Below are 18,825 nucleotides of genomic sequence, written 5' to 3'. Positions count from 1 at the left end.
AGTAGGAGTAGTAGTAGTAGTAGTAGGAGTAGTAGGAAACCACAATAGCAGCTTCAGTACCCGTGCTGGCGGTAAAGTAAAGAAGTCGTAGTGTAGTAGTAGCGTTATGGCCCGTATATAACCAGTAACCGTAACCATAACCATGTGAGCGTCCACACTGCTGAACAATAACGTTCTGCAAACAGCGGCATCAATAACACATGATACAGCTGATAATAACATGATAATAACATGATACAGCTGATAACATGATAATAACATGATACAGCTGATAATAACACGATACAGCTGATAATAACATGATAATGACATGATAATAACTTGATACAGCTGATAACATGATAATGACATGATAATAACATGATAATAACATGATACAGCTGATAATAACATGATACAGCAGAAGAATACATGAATGTCTGTAGGAATATTCAACATATTCATGAACTCAGGTACATTTTATGTTTCAAATATTTTTATTATGAAGCTTCATCTCAAAATATAAAGTTATAAAGTTATAACGGTGCTTCTTTTTCATACAAACAAAATAACAAACAGGACAGGATTAATTAATTCAGCAGAGGCAGGAATATGTACAGTGCCTTGCAAAAGTATTCACCCCCTTGGCTTTTTACCTATTTTGTTACATTACAGCCTTTAGTTCACTGTTTTTTTAATCTGAATTGTATGTGATGGATCAGAACACAATAGTCTAAGTTGGTGAAGTGAAATGAGAAAAATATATACATAAAACTATTTTTAAGAAATAAAAAACTGAAAATTGGCATGTGCGTATGTATTCACCTCCTTTATTACGAAGCCCATAAAAAGCTCTGGTGCAACCAATTACCTTCAGAAGTCACATAATAAGTGAAATGATGTCCACCTGTGTGCAATCTAAGTGTCACATGATCTGTCGTTACATATACACACCTTTATTAAAAGGCCCCAGAGGCTTCAACACATAAGCAAGAGGCACCACTAACCAAACACTGCCAGGAAGACCAAGGAACTCTCCAAACAAGTAAGGGACAATGTTGTTGAGAAGTACAAGTCAGGGTTAGGTTATAAAAAAATATCCAAATCTTTGATGATCCCCAGGAGCACCATCAAATCTATCATAACCAAATAGAAAGAACATGGCACAACAGCAAACCTGCCAAGAGACGGCCACCCACCAAAACTCACAGACCGGGCAAGGAGGGCATTAATCAGAGAGGCAGCACAGAGACCTAAGGTAACCCTGGAGGAGCTGCAGAGTTCCACAGCAGAGACTGGAGTATCCGTACATAGGACGACAATAAGCCGTACGCTCCATAGAGTTGGGCTTTATGGCAGAGTGGCCAGAAGAAAGCCATTACTTTCAGCAAAAAACTAAATGGCACGTTTTGAGTTTGCGAAAAGGCATGTGGGAGACTCCCAAAATGTATGGAGGAAGGTGCTCTGGTCTGATGAGACTAAAATTGAACTTCTTTTTTTTTCGGCCATCAAAGAAAACGCTATGTCTGGCACAAACACAACACATTACATCACCCAAAGAACACCATCCCCACAGTGAAACATGGTGGGGGCAGCATCATGCTGTGGGGATGGTTTTCAGCAGCCAGGACTGGGAAACTGGTCAGAGTTGAGGGAAAGATGGATGGTGCCAAATACAGGGATATTCTTGAGCAAAACCTGTACCACTCTGTGTGTGATTTGAGGCTAGGACGGAGGTTCACCTTCCAGCGGGACAATGACCCCAAACACACTGCTAAGGCAACACTTGAGTGGTTTAAGGGGAAACGCGTAAATGTGTTGGAATGGCCTAGTCAAAGCCCAGACCTCAATCCAATAGAAAATCTGTGGTCAGACTTAAAGATTGCTGTTCACAAGCACAAACCATCCAACTTGAAGGAGCTGGAGCAGGTCCCAGTGGTAAGATGTGACAAGCTCATAGAGACTTATCCAAAGCCACTTGGAGCTGCCACAAAAGGTGGCTCTACAAAGTATTGACTTTAGGGGGGTGAATAGTTATGCACATTGACTTTTTCTGTTATTTTGTCCTATTTGTTGTTTGCTTCACAATAAAAAAAATAAAAAAAAAACATCTTCAAAGTTATGGGCATGTTCTGTAAATTAAATGATGCAAATCCTCAAACAATCCATGTTGATTCCAGGTTGTGAGGCAACAAAACACGAAAAATGCCAAGGGGGGTGAATACTTTTGCAAGGCACTGTAGACCAGAAAGGGGGAAATCCCATGCCCCCCCTCCCCCTGTTCAGGGTTAGTAGTGATCTAACAGGATCTCTCTGGTGATGATGGCCGCTGTTTGACCGTCTCTCCTCCCTGCAGCCGAGCTGGAGAAGCAGAAAGGTGTGATGCGTCCAGGTGTGTTGGCGGGGGGAGGACCCGGAGGCGGGGGGACGCCGGGCTCCAACGTCTGTGCCATGACAGGCGAGGTGGTGAACGGCACTCTGGGTAGGCCGAGCCTCGACGACACATACGCCTCGGTGGACGGACTCAAACGCACGGCACTCAGCTCGTCACTGAGAGACCTCTCAGAAACAGGTAAACTGGTGGGGGGGCTTCAGGGGGAGGGGGATCCCAACTAGGGTACTCGGTACGCAGGGGGTACCTCTGCAGGTACCAGGGGGTACTTCTACAGGTACTAGGGTGTACTACAGGTACCAGGGGGTACTTCTACAGGTACCAGGGGGTACCTCTGCAGGTACCAGGCGGTACTTCTACAGGTACCAGGGGGTACTAAAGGTACCAGGGGGTACTATAGGTACCAGGGGGTACTTCTGCAGGTACCAAGGGGTACTACAGGTACCAGGGGGTACTTCTGCAGGTACCAGGGGGTACTTCTGTAGGTACCAGGGGGTACTACAGGTACCAGGGGGTACTTCTACAGGTACCAGGGGGTGCTACAGGTACCAGGGGGTACTTCTACAGGTACCAGGGGGTACTACAGGTACCAGGGGGTGCTACAGGTACCAGGGGGTACTTCTACAGGTACCAGGGTGTGCTACAGGTACCAGGGGGTGCTACAGGTACCAGGGGGTACTTTTGTAGGTACCAGGGGGTACGTGGAGAGATCGTAGAGTAGCTCAACTAATTTGAAAGTTAGAAATTATGATTGGATTTGAGCAATGATTAGCTAGAAGTTATGGAGAAACGGTTTAAATAGCTAATAGTTGAAATATTATCTAACGGCTGCAATAGTTAACTAAAATAGCACACTAAAATAGTTAGCTACCACTTGAAAGAGTTAGCTAAAGGTTGAAATAGTAATGGGGTTAGGTTTGGGTTCAAACGAGGGGCACAAGCACAAGGGGACCACTGGTGTGGATAAAACAGTTAAAAACCTCCTTAAAAAAAGGTTTGGTTATATATAAAGCTGTTTAAAAGAAAGCCAGATGTTGAAAGCAGGTTAAGGTTAGGATAGTTAGATAAAGGGGTACAGGACTGTTTCAACACTATTTAGTTTGTGAGACGTGACTGAGATTCTGTTTCTGTTTTCTGCAGTCAGTTCTTATGACTCACTGACTCAGAGCAAACCTGCGTCTGTTATGCAACTGATGAAATGTGATGAAATGTGAAATAATACCGTTAGACGGTGTTCTGTCTCCCACTGCTGGACAGCTGCAGGAACATACAACACACGGAATATAACATTACTACTTACCAAGACACAGATACTAATAACAAGATATATTTATATATTATCATATCAACACTGGTGCACATCATGTTGTGTGTGTGTGTGTGTGTGTGTGTGTGTGTGTGTGTGTGTGTGTGTGTGTGTGTGTGTGTGCGCGCGCGCGTGTGTGTGTGTGTGTGTGTGTGTGCATGCATGTGTGCGTGTGATAAGGATCTGCACTCAGGACGGGGTTAGCCTAGCTTAGCATAAAGCATGTTTGTTTCATCGGTACGACAACAGAAATGTAAAAATAAGTTTGTGGTTTTATGGGATTAAAACTCTGCCTCATTCTGATTGGGTGACAGGGAAGCGAGGTCGTAGGAACAGTGTCGGGTCATTGGACAGTACCATTGAAGTAAGTTTGCCGGAGGCGGGGCCTAAAGCATGATGCATGCTGGGACCTCCCTGCACGCCGCCGCAGCATGTTTGTCTCATAATGTTCGTCTGAATGTTGTGTCACGTTTCATGTTTCGTCTGGAGAACCAAATCAAACAGTGATGTTGCAGTTATTAGGCTACGTTCACACCGCAAGTCTTAATGCTTAATTCAGATTTTTTGCTCAGATCTGATTTTTTGTTTGGTTGATCACATGACCTTTTAAAATGTGGCATATATCAGATTCCAGTGTGAACTGTTTGCGGTTTCGAACTGACTCGCATGATCAAAAGACCAATAACAATGACATCAGACGCAGCACGCTGCTGCACTAACGTTGGGGAGGTTATGGAGGAAAAAATGTTTGTGTAATGGCAGCCGTAACATTAATGAGCAGACACTAATGAGGTCTAACACCTCCCTCTCCCTCCATTGACTTGCTCCATCACTGTTGTAGGCCTAGTCTAGTTTTTAATGTTACTGTCTGTGTCTAGGACTAACTCCCACTGGAGCATCATTGGGACAAATGTTGATGTAGATTGACATAAAAGTCGCATCAAATCCTCCTTTGTTGTTCACACTGCGGCTGCATTGAAACAAATCAGACCTGAGTCTGATTCAGGACCACATATGGAAGGGGTCTACATCTGATTTGAGTGTTCACACTACTTCTGAAGACGTCTGACCTGGTCACTTGACCCCAATCCAATTTGGGCCACTTTTGCCTGCAGTCTGGACATAGCCTTTATGTCGTAAGCACCGGACGTCCCTTCCCTCATTCTTCTTCTCCTGTCCTGAAATCTGCTCGATTAACTCATCGACAACAAGTCACACAGTTCACTGCAGAGACGAGTTCAGGATGTACATCTTTCAAGCAGTTCAGTTGGTTGAGTTTAGTTCAGTTCATTTCAGTTCAGTTCAGTTGAGGGCGTTTTCACACCTGTAGTTGCTTTGCTTTGGTTCTGAATCAGTTGATGAGTTTGTAAACTTGTTTCGGTTCGGTTTGGTTTCACACCTTGAAAAATCCAAGCGTACCAAATGTGTCATTACAAATCACGCTAGAGCGTTCCCTCCTCTTATTGGTCGGATGTGTCTGGGGGGCGGGAGCAGGAAAGTAAATACAAGAAGAAGCTCCTGTGTCCTGGACGTCTCCGTGGTCAAACCAGCTCATGTCGTTTAAATAATCAGACATTGTTTGGCGAGTGACATTACTACGTCTGCTCTGCTCACCGAGACTTCGCTCTGCTCTGCCGGTCTGTCTGTCTTCAACTTTAGAGACGGCTGGTTTGACCACGGAGATGTGAGGGACAGGCGGCGAGCTTGACTGCAGTCTGTTTCTGACAGAGAAACATTGAAGCTGCTTCAGTTTGCTGCTCTGCCGCATCACAGACTGCTGAACACACCTGACTACAGGAGACACTAGCTCAGACTGCTGAACACACCTGACTACAGGAGACATCAGCTCAGACTGATGAACACACCTGACTACAGGAGACATCAGCTCAGACTGCTGGACCCACCTGACTACAGGAGACATCAGCTCAGACTGCTGGACCCACCTGACTACAGGAGACATCAGCTCAGACTGCTGAACACACCTGACTACAGGAGACATCAGCTCAGACTGCTGAACACACCTGACTACAGGAGACATCAGCTCAGACTGATGAACACACCTGACTACAGGACATCAGCTCAGACTGCTGAACACACCTGACTACAGGAGACACTAGGTCAGACTGCTGAACACACTTGACTACAGGAGACATCAGCTCAGACTGCTGGACACACCTGACTACAGGAGACATCAGCTCAGACTGCTGAACACACCTGACTACAGGAGACATCAGCTCAGACTGCTGGACACACCTGACTACAGGAGACATCAGCTCAGACTGCTGGACACACCTGACTACAGGAGACATCAGCTCAGACTGCTGGACACACCTGACTACAGGAGACATCAGCTCAGACTGCTGAACACACCTGACTACAGGAGACATCAGCTCAGACTGCTGAACACACCTGACTACAGGAGACATCAGCTCAGACTGCTGAACACACCTGACTACAGGAGACATCAGCTCAGACTGCTGAACACACCTGACTACAGGAGACATCAGCTCAGACTGCTGAACACACCTGACTACAGGAGACATCAGCTCAGACTGCTGAACACACCTGACTACAGGAGACATCAGCTCAGACTGCTGAACACACCTGACTACAGGAGACATCAGCTCAGACTGCTGAACACACCTGACTACAGGAGACATCAGCTCAGACTGCTGAACACACCTGACTACAGGAGACATCAGCTCAGACTGCTGGACACACCTGACTACAGGAGACATCAGCTCAGACTGCTGAACACACCTGACTACAGGAGACATCAGCTCAGACTGGAGGAGGTTATATAGTTTGTGCGGTTTGAGGTCGGATCACGTTCTCTCCAGACTTGGATTGAGGTCTCAGTGTGCTTGGTGCAGTGTGATTGCTGCGTTCTCACAGCTGCCCAAATGAACAGGCGGAGCAAACCAACTCTAGTCAGATTCAACCGAACTAAACAAGGCAGGTGTGAAAGTTCAGTTTACTTTGTTCAGTTCACAAAATGGCAGCGCCTGTTTCTGGTTTCACCGCACATCCTCCATCTTTATATACAGTCTGTGGTGGGCACTAACTGATGGTCTGGTTCTCCTCCTCATCCTCTCTCTGTTCTCCTCCTCCTCCTCTCAGGGTTCGATCATTAGCAGCCCTCGGCCTCACCAGCAGCAGCGCCCCCTGCTGGCTGCAGCGCTGTCCTACAGCCCCATAATGGTCCCCTCGTCTCCAGCAGCCTACCGGCCTCACCGCCCTACTCAGAGCCCCGGTACAGGGGTGGGGGGTGGGCCGGGGCTCTGTCACACCCAGGGGGGGGTCGCCACCTCCCCGCTCGTGAGCGGGGGAGGGGCTGGGGGAGGAGGAGGGATGGCAGGTGGGGGGGGCCCGACTGGCAGCGGCCTGCTGGGGAACTTCTTCGGCAGCCGCCGTGGCAAAGTTCCCGGTCCTCTGACGATGACGTCACCGACTCCACAGGGTCCGCCGAGTCCCCTGATGATCTCATCACCCCCCCACTATCCCGCGCCCGCCCCTCCCATCCCCCACCCCTCCTCCCCTTCCCCATGCCCCTCCCCTTCGCCAAACCTCGCCCAGTCGGACTTGGGAGGGCCGTCCAAGCTCCAGGCTCTGCACGCTCAGTATTGCCACGGCAACAGTGGAGGAGGCGGAGTCAGTGTTACTGGGCACCAGCAGCAGCAGACGCCGCCCCCCCCCTACCACCACCACCACCGCTACCACGTACAGAGCATCCCGCAGCACCACGCCGCCCTGGCGCACAGGTTCTCAGCGCCGCCCCGCCGGCAGGGCCCGTCCAGTTGCGGCGCCTCGCAGAGGATGCAACACTGCGCCGGGCAGCAGCCACGCTACAACCTGGGCTTCATCACGCCACCGCCGCTGTCCCCGCACTCCCCCGTCACCCCCACTACTCCGCACGGACTCTACCACTCGCACCCCGCGGCGGGCCGGCCGGGTGGAGGCGGAAAGCTGCCACTGACCATCTCGCACTCGCAGCCACACCCGCACGCTCACACACACTCTCACAACCACGGCGTGCACACACACTCCCCTCTCAGCCCCTCCCCCTCCGCCTCCCCCTCCACCCACTTCATCTTCTCCACGCCGCCTCCACAGACGCCATCGGCGCGCCTCGTCACGCAGACGCCTCCGCAGCCCTACGCGCCGCAGTACCCGCTGATCTCCTCCATCCCTCCCCCGCCCCCCCACTCCCCGCTGCCTCCGCCGTCCAGCGCCGCGGCCTCCCTGCACCCGGGGGCCGCGGGAGGCCAAGGGGGCAAATCCAAACCCGTCAGCCGGATCAGCACGGTCGTATGAGGAGGCAGAAGCCAAGGACGGCGGTCCGCCACCCGGCAGTGAGCCACCGGGGGGCGAGGAGGAGGAGGGGAGGAGGAGGAGGAAGGCTCACGCAGGTGAATCAAAATGGCCGCTTAGTGAGGAAGAGGGCGCTGAGAGCGGGGAAGAGAAAACTACTCAGTCTGTGTTATTTCCACATCCACTTCCCCCGCAGGTAGAGACGCTTTCACCCACAGAGACCGAGCGACCAGCAACGAGAACGCAACCGACCGAAGCTGAAGGAACTTCAAACACCGTCTCGGTGAGAACCTCCTCCATCTTCCCCTGAGCAGCAGCCTGCGTCTCCGGAGGACATGTTTGTAGTTCTGTCCTGACTGGAAGTGTTTGTGTCTAATTGTGAGTCCGACTCGGTGGACAGACGGTTCAGGGACCAGACATGAAGGGAACAGTGCCTGTGACTTCAACATGAGGGTTAGCTAGCGCTCGATGCCGTACGGGATCATTTGATGGGACAGTTCAGGTTTTTAGGAAGCCTGAGAACACAACGAGTCCTTTTACTATATTCCAAAAATCACACTAGTCTTGCACCACTTTGTTTTCCGCACAAAAAGCACTTGTACCATAGTTTTGGCTGCTGAGCCCTGCGGTTAGCATTGATATGGTGCAGTTTCTGTGTCTTAGACAGGCGTGCATGACCTGTGCAATAGCTAGCAAGTGTCGGTGTGTCTTTAAAACTTGATATGCAGGGGGAGGGGGGGGGATGTGTTGTGATTTAAAGCCCCAATCCAGCATTTATTTGACCATAAAAAGTGCATTAGTGAAGGTTACCGAAGACTTTACTTTCTACAATAAACTTTTTTTAAAACTTTAAATAAGCCATCGTAACAAATACTATACAGGTGTCTTTGTATGTTTGTGTTTTGACTAAAAGCCTTTAGTGTTTGTGGATTACAGGGTTTCAGCAGGGGGTGCTACAGCCTTGTTTCGGATTGGGACTTAAAAATGAGAATGGTTGACATTTGACACTGAATTTTCCAAACAACATATTCTTTTATTATTATTATTTGAGTGAGTTCTCCCCTGCAAGTGTCCCAGCATATAAGTAAAAGCCTGAATTTCTGAGAAATTATATGTCAACTTGTATGTCATGCTCCGTATTGTATGCGTCCCTCTGTGTTGCCGGGAGATTACGCTGAAAGGTGCCAAACAGGGTGTAGTCTGGGAAATAGAGTCTATTGGTTCACGGGCTCGTCTGCCTTTGATAAAGCCAGGGAGCTGAAAAAAAAGTCCTAAAAAGAGTTATTTCAGGTCACATTAAACAAGATCTGCCTATAATGTAATTTATAATCCCTGGAAATGTTTAATGAACTGGGTGGGAAATGTAAAAGGTTATATATTAAGTCTAGAAAATCTAAATTGTGCTAACAAAAGTTCCATAACTACGTGGATCATATGTATCATAAACAACACCCTCTCTCCTCAGACGCTCGATTCAGAACACGGGTCGCTGTTTTAACCCTTGTGTTGTCGTCCATTCAACCATGCACTTGCCGGTTGAAAACTGAAAATCAACACTTTTTCTGACGTTTTAAGCCCCTGACACACTAACCCGACGGCCGACCATTGGCAGTAAAGTCAGTCGGACTGATCAGTCGGCTCCCCGAGGTCCAAAAGGTTCCTCAAAACACACCGAAGTGATACCAACATGAGGATACGTTCTGGGCATGCACGAGACGTAATACGTCTCCATAACAGCAGGCGGCGTTAATCTGTATTGTCGTCCAAAAAATGAAAACCGCCAGCTGATTGGACGAATGCGTCACGTGGGTCTGGTTTCTCCAGAAATTCACAGCCAGACTGTCATGGCGTCTCGTTCAGAATACGATCTCATATTGTCCTAAAATAGTTCACCGTAACGTGTTTCTGGAAACATTTTAAGAGAGAAACAGGCCGTGCAGTTGCTGAATCTGTCTTCATTTCAGATCAACAAAAGTCAGTTTAAAAGATTTTCGTCAGATTTTGAGAGACTCTAGTCACGCTCATCCCGCTCGTCATTTCCTGGTTAGCTCTCCACCAATCAGATGGGTCATTGTCTGACTGCCGACCCTTCGACCCAGCATGTCAGGTCAGCCCAAATGAAGGCCAACGGCTCCTCCGACGGACGACCGGCACGGAACATACCGAACAGACTCTCACCGACCTCGCCAGACTGTCCGACGGCCGATTATCGGGTTGGTGTGTCAGAGCCTTTAGACTTTTTTGGCTTTTTTAAATGTTTTTGGCGCTTTTTTGACGTTTAATGCTTCTTTTCACTACCATGTATAAACACCACTAACACCATCTTATCACCACTAGTTTTACACTTATTTTTGGAATTCATGGTCAATAAACCTCATTTATAAAAAATTATACCTAATTCTTGAGTTACAAAAGCAGAAATTATGAATTATTTAGACTATTAAAGGAAGGATAATCACAGAGGGGTATATGTCAACATTCAGTCAGGATACTGTTTAGAAACTTTTTTTTTTTCAAAAGCTAAAAAATGAAATAAAACACCCTAAAATTCAATGAAAGTGGAGTTACGATATTTTGTTGTACTTGCGAAGCCGTTGTGTGGAATCATCCATGTTATTTTTGGGTAATCAAAATGAGCTAGTTAAAATGAAACCCATATTTCTGATATAGAAATGTTGAAAACAGGTCAAATTAGACACAAAGACAACACAAGGGTTAACAATGTCGTTAACGTGAAACGGACCCAGTTTGGTTAGGGTTAGACACCAAAACTACTGAGTTAAAGGACAATTCCGGCACAAAATGAACCTAGGGGTTAATAACACGTGTACCGAGTCGACCGTTCTCTGGGACATGTTTTCATGCTAATCGAATGCGTCTCTAGCTTTAAACAAGCTCCACAAACCAGTGATTAGCTGCTAACTCTAGCTTTCGGGCCACAGGGTAAATCACTATTTTATACCACTAACAAGGCTCAAAATAGCACCACACTTCCACGGTAGCATAATGAGGGTCCCTACATGTCAACAGAAGCATTGAGAACTTTGTAAGTGTACAGACAGTTTATTACAAAGATAGATTATAAAGACAGTAGCGTTCACGTGTACAGGCGTACACCAGTAACCAGTAACATAGTTCAAGCACGGCGTTTGTGGCTTGTTTCAAGCTAGAGACACATTTGATTAGCATGACAACATGTCCCAGAGAACAGTCGACTCGGTACACATATGTTATTAACCCCTGGGTTCATTTTGTGCCGGAATTGGGTTCAAATCAGACATTACTTCACTTCCTGAAGGTTACCACGTGATGCAGAACGGGACATAGCTCCATTTGTTCCCCTTTCATTTCTAATGGGACATGAACCTCGTTCTCCCATGTTTGGCTAATTAAAAACATTATAGTTAATTTCACCCCCAGTCCAAACTGTTATTGCAACACATTCTCTCTCCCATCTCGTAAAATACGGACGCTTGGTCAGGTGTCGTTATTGACGCTAAAAGTCTCCTTTAGCATCATATAACGCACTTTAACTAAACGCTCGCGGGAACGGGATGGTTGGGTTTAGGAAAAGCTTGTGGGTGGACTTACGTTTCCATGACACACGGCAATAACGGGACGGTTAAAGACACACACGGGACACGATCCCCGGTCTCCTGGGTGAAAGTCCTGTGTTGTTTGACCCATCCTCCCTCCCACCCAACCTCCCTACGCGGAATTCCCCCTTACATACTCTTCTCTAAACCCCGTGTAGCTGCTGCTCTCCCCAGTACATTCTACAAACACGCTGAAGGATGCTTTTTTCGTCACTTCAGACACTTGACAGCCACTGTCCAAACGTCCGTATTTTACGAGTTCAGAGTGAGAATGGGTTGGTTATTGTGAACTCTTAAAAAATGCTGAGGGTAAAGTTTAATCCACTTTCATTCTTGTGGTGCCTTCAGATGGAGGGAGGGATGGTATGATATGATCTTAGGAAATAACATACCTCCTTAGAATATAAAGACAATTCAGCATCTAAACCAGTAATATAATGATTGATTGTATCCATTCAGAATAAGAATCATCACTTTATTATTGTTTCCTGCATTATTTTAAATCTGGCTGAAAGACTGAGGCCATCGTCTTCCTCGTCATCCAACAAAGGAACCTAAAAACACTGGACCTAACTTCATCTTAAAGGACTCGCTAACATCTCATGGGACTGCAGTGCAGAGTATGTTTTACCATCACGCAGCACTGAGTGAAATATTCTTGAACAAACTCATTTTTACACATTATTTTTGCACTTTGTGTTAAACCTGCCATGCCAGTATTATAAAGTGTTTTCTCGCTCGCTCTGTTTGATCGAGATCCCCGGATGTCAGGGCAAGTAGCCCATGATGGCTGATAGAAGGTTCTTCAACAATTTGAACTATTTTAACCAGCCATTTGTACTTCTCGACTAGAAATAAACCTCTCAGTGCTTATTGCTTTCCTGTCAAAGTGGCAGGTTTTCTCAGCCTAATGTAAAACTTTACCAGCTGGTGGATTATGGGAAATCCCTGTGATGTTCTGATTGCAAACATTAATGACATGAGTTTTTTTAGTTTCCATGTGATTACGTGAATGCGCCAAGTGTAGATATTAACTGTACAGTTTGTTCTTTTTCCAATCGGGGCCAACAGCGTTGACCTGTAACTTGAGGTTCAGAATTACTTGACTTAACAAAACGTATGCTCTAAAAACCAAACGTTAATCAGGGTTCTTCACGAGAAAACAAAACTATAAAAGTCCCTTAAATGTTTTTTGTAGAAGCCTTTTGTTTTCGAAGTTCATGGGATTATAATGAATAGACGGAGTTCCTCAGGGAACTTTCTTGGGTTGCCTGTTTGTTTTCTAAAATCGTGGGATTATAATGAATAGACAAAGTTCCTCAGGGAACCGTCATGGGTCCCCTGTTTGTTTTCTAGGTTTTTGGGGATTATAATGAATAGACGGAGTTCCTCAGGGAACTGTCTTGGGTCCCCTGTTTGTTTTCAATCTGAAGAACCCCTTTGACTTTTTAGAGTGTTACCGATATTATTATCAATATTGTTGTGTGACAAGCTTTTACTAACATTACGTACTCCTTGGGCTGTTTTGTATTTTAGCATTTTTTATTTTGTTATGTGCTTATGAGTGTGAGATGATTTCTTTTTTTCTGATTTGGGCATCTTATGGAAGTATTAAAACTAATTTAATTTTGAATATGTTTACAACAAAACCAAGAATTTTCTGTGACTAACATACAACTAATAGGTTCTAATATTTTTAATACAGACTGTGATAATTGATTTCACTCACCCCTGCATGAATCATCACGAAGCCTCGGCAAAGCCTCTCACCAACCTTTTAATGCAACAAGCAACACTTCTGCTACCTAACAACCTTTCAAAACCACATAAAAACAGCTTCTAGGAACTAGTGTGGGCCGTTGGGTCCCCATCATGTATCTGCACACACCTACAGAAATGCTTGTTCAGTGTCTCTCACCGTCAGATACCAATGCACAAATCACTATTTAGCACAAGGCTGCCCAACTTACAGGCACTACAGTTTAGAGTGTGTCCCACACAGGCACTAAAGTTTAAAGTGTGTCCCACACAGGTACTAAAGTTTAGAGTGTGTCCCACACAGGCACTAAAGTTTAGAGTGTGTCCCACACAGGTACTAAAGTTTAGAGTGTGTCCCACACAGGCACTAAAGTTTAAAGTGTGTCCCACACAGGTACTAAAGTTTAGAATGTGTCCCATACAGGTACTAGAGTTAAGTGTCTGTATGGCAGGACTTTCACCCAGGAAACTGGGGATCATGTCCCGTTATTGTCCCACGTGTCACTAAAATGTAAATGTTTAAATCCCACCCACAATCTTACTCATTCCCTAACTAAGTGGTTTCACTCTGCACATAAAAAAATTACAACAAATCTGAGATTTGACAGAGCGTCAAATATCTCCGCGGATAGGATTACATTGGAATGAGTTGAAATCCCCCCCGGTCTGTCTGAGACGCTAAAGGAGATTTTTTTGCGTCAGTAACTAACACTTAAGAAACTGACCAAGCCTCGGTTTGTGACGCGCTGGGAGTGAGACTGTGTTGCAAAAACCGTTACCTAAAACACACTTGAAAATAACAAAAACTGAAAACTCGAGGAGCACTGGATCAAACCTACCTCGTACAGGCTTAACATTTAACCCTGTCCAACTGCATGCCCAAGACGAAGCACACCCTCACCCTAAAGTTTCCATTTTAAAGTTTCATACCGTGCTTTTGCATGTTGTAGCCTATCAACTACAACGTGTATGTAGTTTACATTCCTGCCAACCATTCTTTGGACAGGGTTTGGTTACAGTGTCAATCTCTGCATAGATAATCCATCACTGTCAACATTTATTATGAGTCAAAGCTGCACAAACAAACAAACATTCAGCCATGATCTCGGTCTTCTGGTGACTCGTTCTGACTTTGTTTCAGATTTTGCGTTGTGTGCTTGTTTAAAAAAACTCTCTGTTTCCTTTTCCAACGGGACATGAACCCCGGTCTCCTGGGTGAAAGTCCTGTGTTTGTTTGACCCCATCCCAACAACTAATAATAAGAAAATAAATTGATAAATTTAACAGTAAAATAAATATGAATATATTACAATAAATACAATAAAATGAATTGTTAGTTGCAGCACTATAAGGAATGTTTTAAAAACTCTGACATTTGTGATTTGACAGTTGGTTGCAGAACAACAACCATTTTAATGCAAAGAAAATTACAATATGTTGCTTGTTTAAAATTCTGGAGTATATTTTAATGTGTTGAAATAAAATGATTAAAGGCAAATTCTCTGTGATGGATTAGCTATCTGCTGCAAGTCTCTGCAAGTAGATTTCCATTGAAACACTTAAAGGTTAAATCAATCTCACACATAGACACTCACACACACAGACACACACACTGACACACACACACACAGAGACACACACAGACACACACACTGACACACACAGAGACACACACACACACACACTGACACACACACACACAGAGACACACACAGACACACACACTGACACACACACACACACAGAGACACACACACACACTGACACACACACACACACACAGAGACACACACACACACAGATACTCACACAGGAAATCAATCTGAAATGTATTGGCTGGTTTGCAGAAGTACCGTGGAGTATATGCAGTTTCAGAACATACAATAGCACACAAATGGCAAAGATTTCTTTAAATGCTCAGTTTAAATCAGTTATTTCTTTCTGCCCGGGCCTGCTCTCCACTATGGGTTTGCATGTGGTATTTATTACAGTATCTGCACTGAATGAAACTGTATTATAAACATGAATGTACATAACCATCGTTGTATGAAAAATAACAATGTGAGTACTCACTTTGCTCCACAGAGGGCAGTTTGTGTCTGGCTGCGTTTGCACCGGAACAAAAGATCTGGGTGTTAACGCTGACAGAAACAGATCTGACTGCAAAACAGGGAACATTTAAAAAAGAAAAGAAAGCACATCAGATCTGGTTATAGTTCAAGTGAAGAGATTCTTCTGTTCCGGTGTGAAGGCAGTCTGTGTTGTGTGCGACAGGGACAACACAAGGGACCGCTTTATGTTTATAATGTAGAGCAAAGAGAGACTGGAATAGTCCTTGTAAAATTGTAAGAGTACCGTGTCAAATATATGTCAACAGAGACGACATTATTTTAAAAATTATGTATGAAGAATTTTAGCTGTGTATATAAATATATATTACTTGTACTTTTGTTTTTGAAATTGCAGAGATATGATGAGGAAAAAAAGTGGAAATATTTATTGCTCTAAAGATATAAAAAATCTGTTCATGTTGATGGAAAGACGTGTCCTGTTTTTCTTGGCTGATTGTACACACACACATACACACTCACACACGCACACACACACACACACACACACACCCATATGGTGGTGGTGATGGAGCAGTGGATATGACCCATGCCTTTGGTGTGGGAGACTTGGGTTCAATTCTCACTGTGATACATCAACCAACGTGTCCCTGAGCAAGACACTTAACCCCTCGGCGTGTTACCTCTGACGTATAGATTGATAGGTTTTTATTGATCCCAATTCCAGTGTTGCAGCAGCAAAATATCAGACACACATCACACATAGAGAATATACATGAAATAATAATAGGATAGAATATAAGAACAAATAATTTAAAATATATACAAGTTGGGAATAAAAATGTACAACTGTTTAACTAGTATTGATAAAGCTGTAGGTAAACCTATTGTGCGAGGTGCACTTAGTGCAGTTGTGATGTCTGTGAGTCTTATCTAACACTCAGAGATAAAGTGTTAAATAGTTATGTTGCCTGCGGCAGGAATGATGTCTTGTAGCGGTCCGTGCAACATCGAAGCTGTCGGAGCCTCTTAGAGAAGCTCCAATGTTGGACCAGTGTGGGGGGGTGGAGAGGATGGTCAGGGTTATCCATGATAGATAACAGTTTGTTCAGTGACCTCCTCTCCACCTGAAGGAAAAGCTATGACCGATTCTGCTCAGGCTCAAAAGGCCAGTGTTTTCCAACTCCACTTGGTCACTTCTCAAGCTATGTCTGTGTTCGTTGACTGGTAGACCAGAAAATAATACTCAAGATTGGCTCAGTTAAATTCAACAAAGCTTTAGTAAATGATATTGCAAACAGAATACAACGTATGCATCATGACAAACAGCTACCCATGCATAAGGACCAGACCCCCTTTAAGACATGTTCTTTCTCGTCCTAACGATTGATGTATTAGTATACAATGTATTTGCTGCATGATTGTGTAACTCACACTATGTAGTTCTTTTTAAAAATTATATTTGGATTATTTTTCTAGAAAGGCTTGACCAGGGACTGGGGTTGCAAATTAGCCAATTGGCTAGAAACCTTTTATGCAACACATCTACACATATTGTTATGGCTTTGACTATGATAATTAGTATGTAATAATGTGCGCTGCATTGTCCCTGACAAATAAACTAATAATAAAAAAATAAAAAAATAATAACGCCAACAGTCTGTCCGGGAATCTGGTCCCGTCCTATTCTCTGCCCTCTCTCTTTATTCTCTCCAGGTTCCTCCTTCCGCTATGATGTCTGTGCTGCTAATCAGTTGGTCATAGCTCAGATGTTCTGTCCCCCGTGAAGATAACGAAATATGTGCAAGCCCTGGAATCACTCCTGTTCTCTCCTCCTCTCATGGCCTCAAGACTGGCGTCACTATTAGATATTATACTGAGTGCATTCTGTCCCAAGAGAAGTCCCATCAGAGAAGTCGGTGTCAGCTGGCTCAGCTATGCTTTTCTCCGCATCATGTGTGTAATTGGCAAAAAGCTTTTGTAATACAATTCAAATTTTGTTTACTGTTGTCCACCAGAAAAGAATGACTCAAACCCCCCCCCGCCAATCTGATTGCGTGCTTTGAACTCGTCTGGTAGCTAGCCTCTGCGTACAATGAGATTATCACCCATGCACACTCTGTCATCAACAGTGCCACCAGGAGTGCCCCTTCTAGCTCAGTATGGGACATGTTCGGGTGCTGTTTGTGGAGCATGGAAGATAAGTTCTCGAACTGCCTCCACACAGTCACCATCAGCTCTACTGGCGCTTTGATTAACAAACCATGAGGCTAAGTAGTTACCTATGTCGGTAGTGATGTCCACACCAAGACGAGCTCAGTCATGCACACTTTTTCCCTCTCCTCCTCTCGTGAAACAGTTGAGACAGAATTTTACAGCTTCAAAAGTGTCCTGTTTGCAGCCAATAACGGAGCCAGCCTTCCTGATCAGTTTGTTCAGTCTGTTTGTGTTGTTGGCTCCAATGCTGCTGCCCCAGCAGATGGCTGAGGAGAACAGAGCGCTGGCCACAACAGACTGGTAGAACATGCCCACCATTCAGCTGGTAACAACAGACTGGTAGAACATCTCCACCATTCAGCTGGTAACAACAGACTGGTAGAACATCTCCACCATTCAGCTGGTAACAACAGACTGGTGGAACATCTCCACCATTCAGCTGGTAACAACAGACTGGTGGATCATCTCCACCATTCAGCTGGTAACAACAGACTGGTAGAACATCTCCACCATTCAGCTGGTAACAACAGACTGGGACAACATCTTCACCATTCAGCTGGTAACAACAGACTGGAGGAACATCTCCACCATTCAGCTGGTAACAACAGACTGGTAGAACATCTCCACCATTCAGCTGGTAACAACAGACTGGTCCACATCTCCACCATTCAGCTGGTAACAACAGACTGGTGGAACATCTCCACCATTCAGCTGGTAACAACAGACTGGTGGAACATCTCCACCATTCAGCTGGTAACAACAGACTGGTGGAACATCTCCACCATTCAGCTGGTAACAACAGAGTGGTAGAACATCTCCACCATTCAGCTGGTAACAACAGACTGGAGGAACATCTCCACCATTCAGCTGGTAACAACAGAGTGGTAGAACATCTCCACCATTCAGCTGGTAACAACAGACTGGGACAACATCTCCACCATTCAGCTGGTAACAACAGAGTGGTAGAACATCACCATTCAGCTGGTAACAACAGACTGGTGGAACATCTCCACCATTCAGCTGGTAACAACAGACTGGTGGAACATCTCCACCATTCAGCTGGTAACAACAGAGTGGTAGAACATCTCCACCATTCAGCTGGTAACAACAGACTGGGACAACATCTCCACCATACATGCACACACACACGCACGCACACGTGCACACATACACACACACAGACACACACACACACGC

General features: G+C 45.3%; 1 protein-coding gene across 1 annotated transcript in view; it reads left to right on the top strand.

The window, feature by feature from the left end:
• LOC144513772 (IQ motif and SEC7 domain-containing protein 1-like) overlaps positions 1 to 7,991 on the top strand; it is a 36,774-nt gene extending 28,783 nt beyond the window's left edge. The window contains exons 17-20 of the mRNA XM_078244954.1: positions 2,336 to 2,551; positions 3,992 to 4,041; positions 6,798 to 7,678; positions 7,733 to 7,991. Of these exons, the coding sequence (XP_078101080.1) occupies positions 2,336 to 2,551; positions 3,992 to 4,041; positions 6,798 to 7,678; positions 7,733 to 7,991 (1,406 nt within the window). The remainder of the gene's footprint in view (positions 1 to 2,335; positions 2,552 to 3,991; positions 4,042 to 6,797; positions 7,679 to 7,732) is intronic.
• The last annotated feature ends 10,834 nt before the right edge of the window (positions 7,992 to 18,825 follow it).

This window comes from Sander vitreus, unplaced genomic scaffold, assembly GCF_031162955.1.
Source record: "Sander vitreus isolate 19-12246 unplaced genomic scaffold, sanVit1 ctg344_0, whole genome shotgun sequence".
Taxonomy (NCBI): domain Eukaryota; kingdom Metazoa; phylum Chordata; class Actinopteri; order Perciformes; family Percidae; genus Sander; species Sander vitreus.
This window is presented reverse-complemented; position numbering and strand designations above follow the sequence as displayed.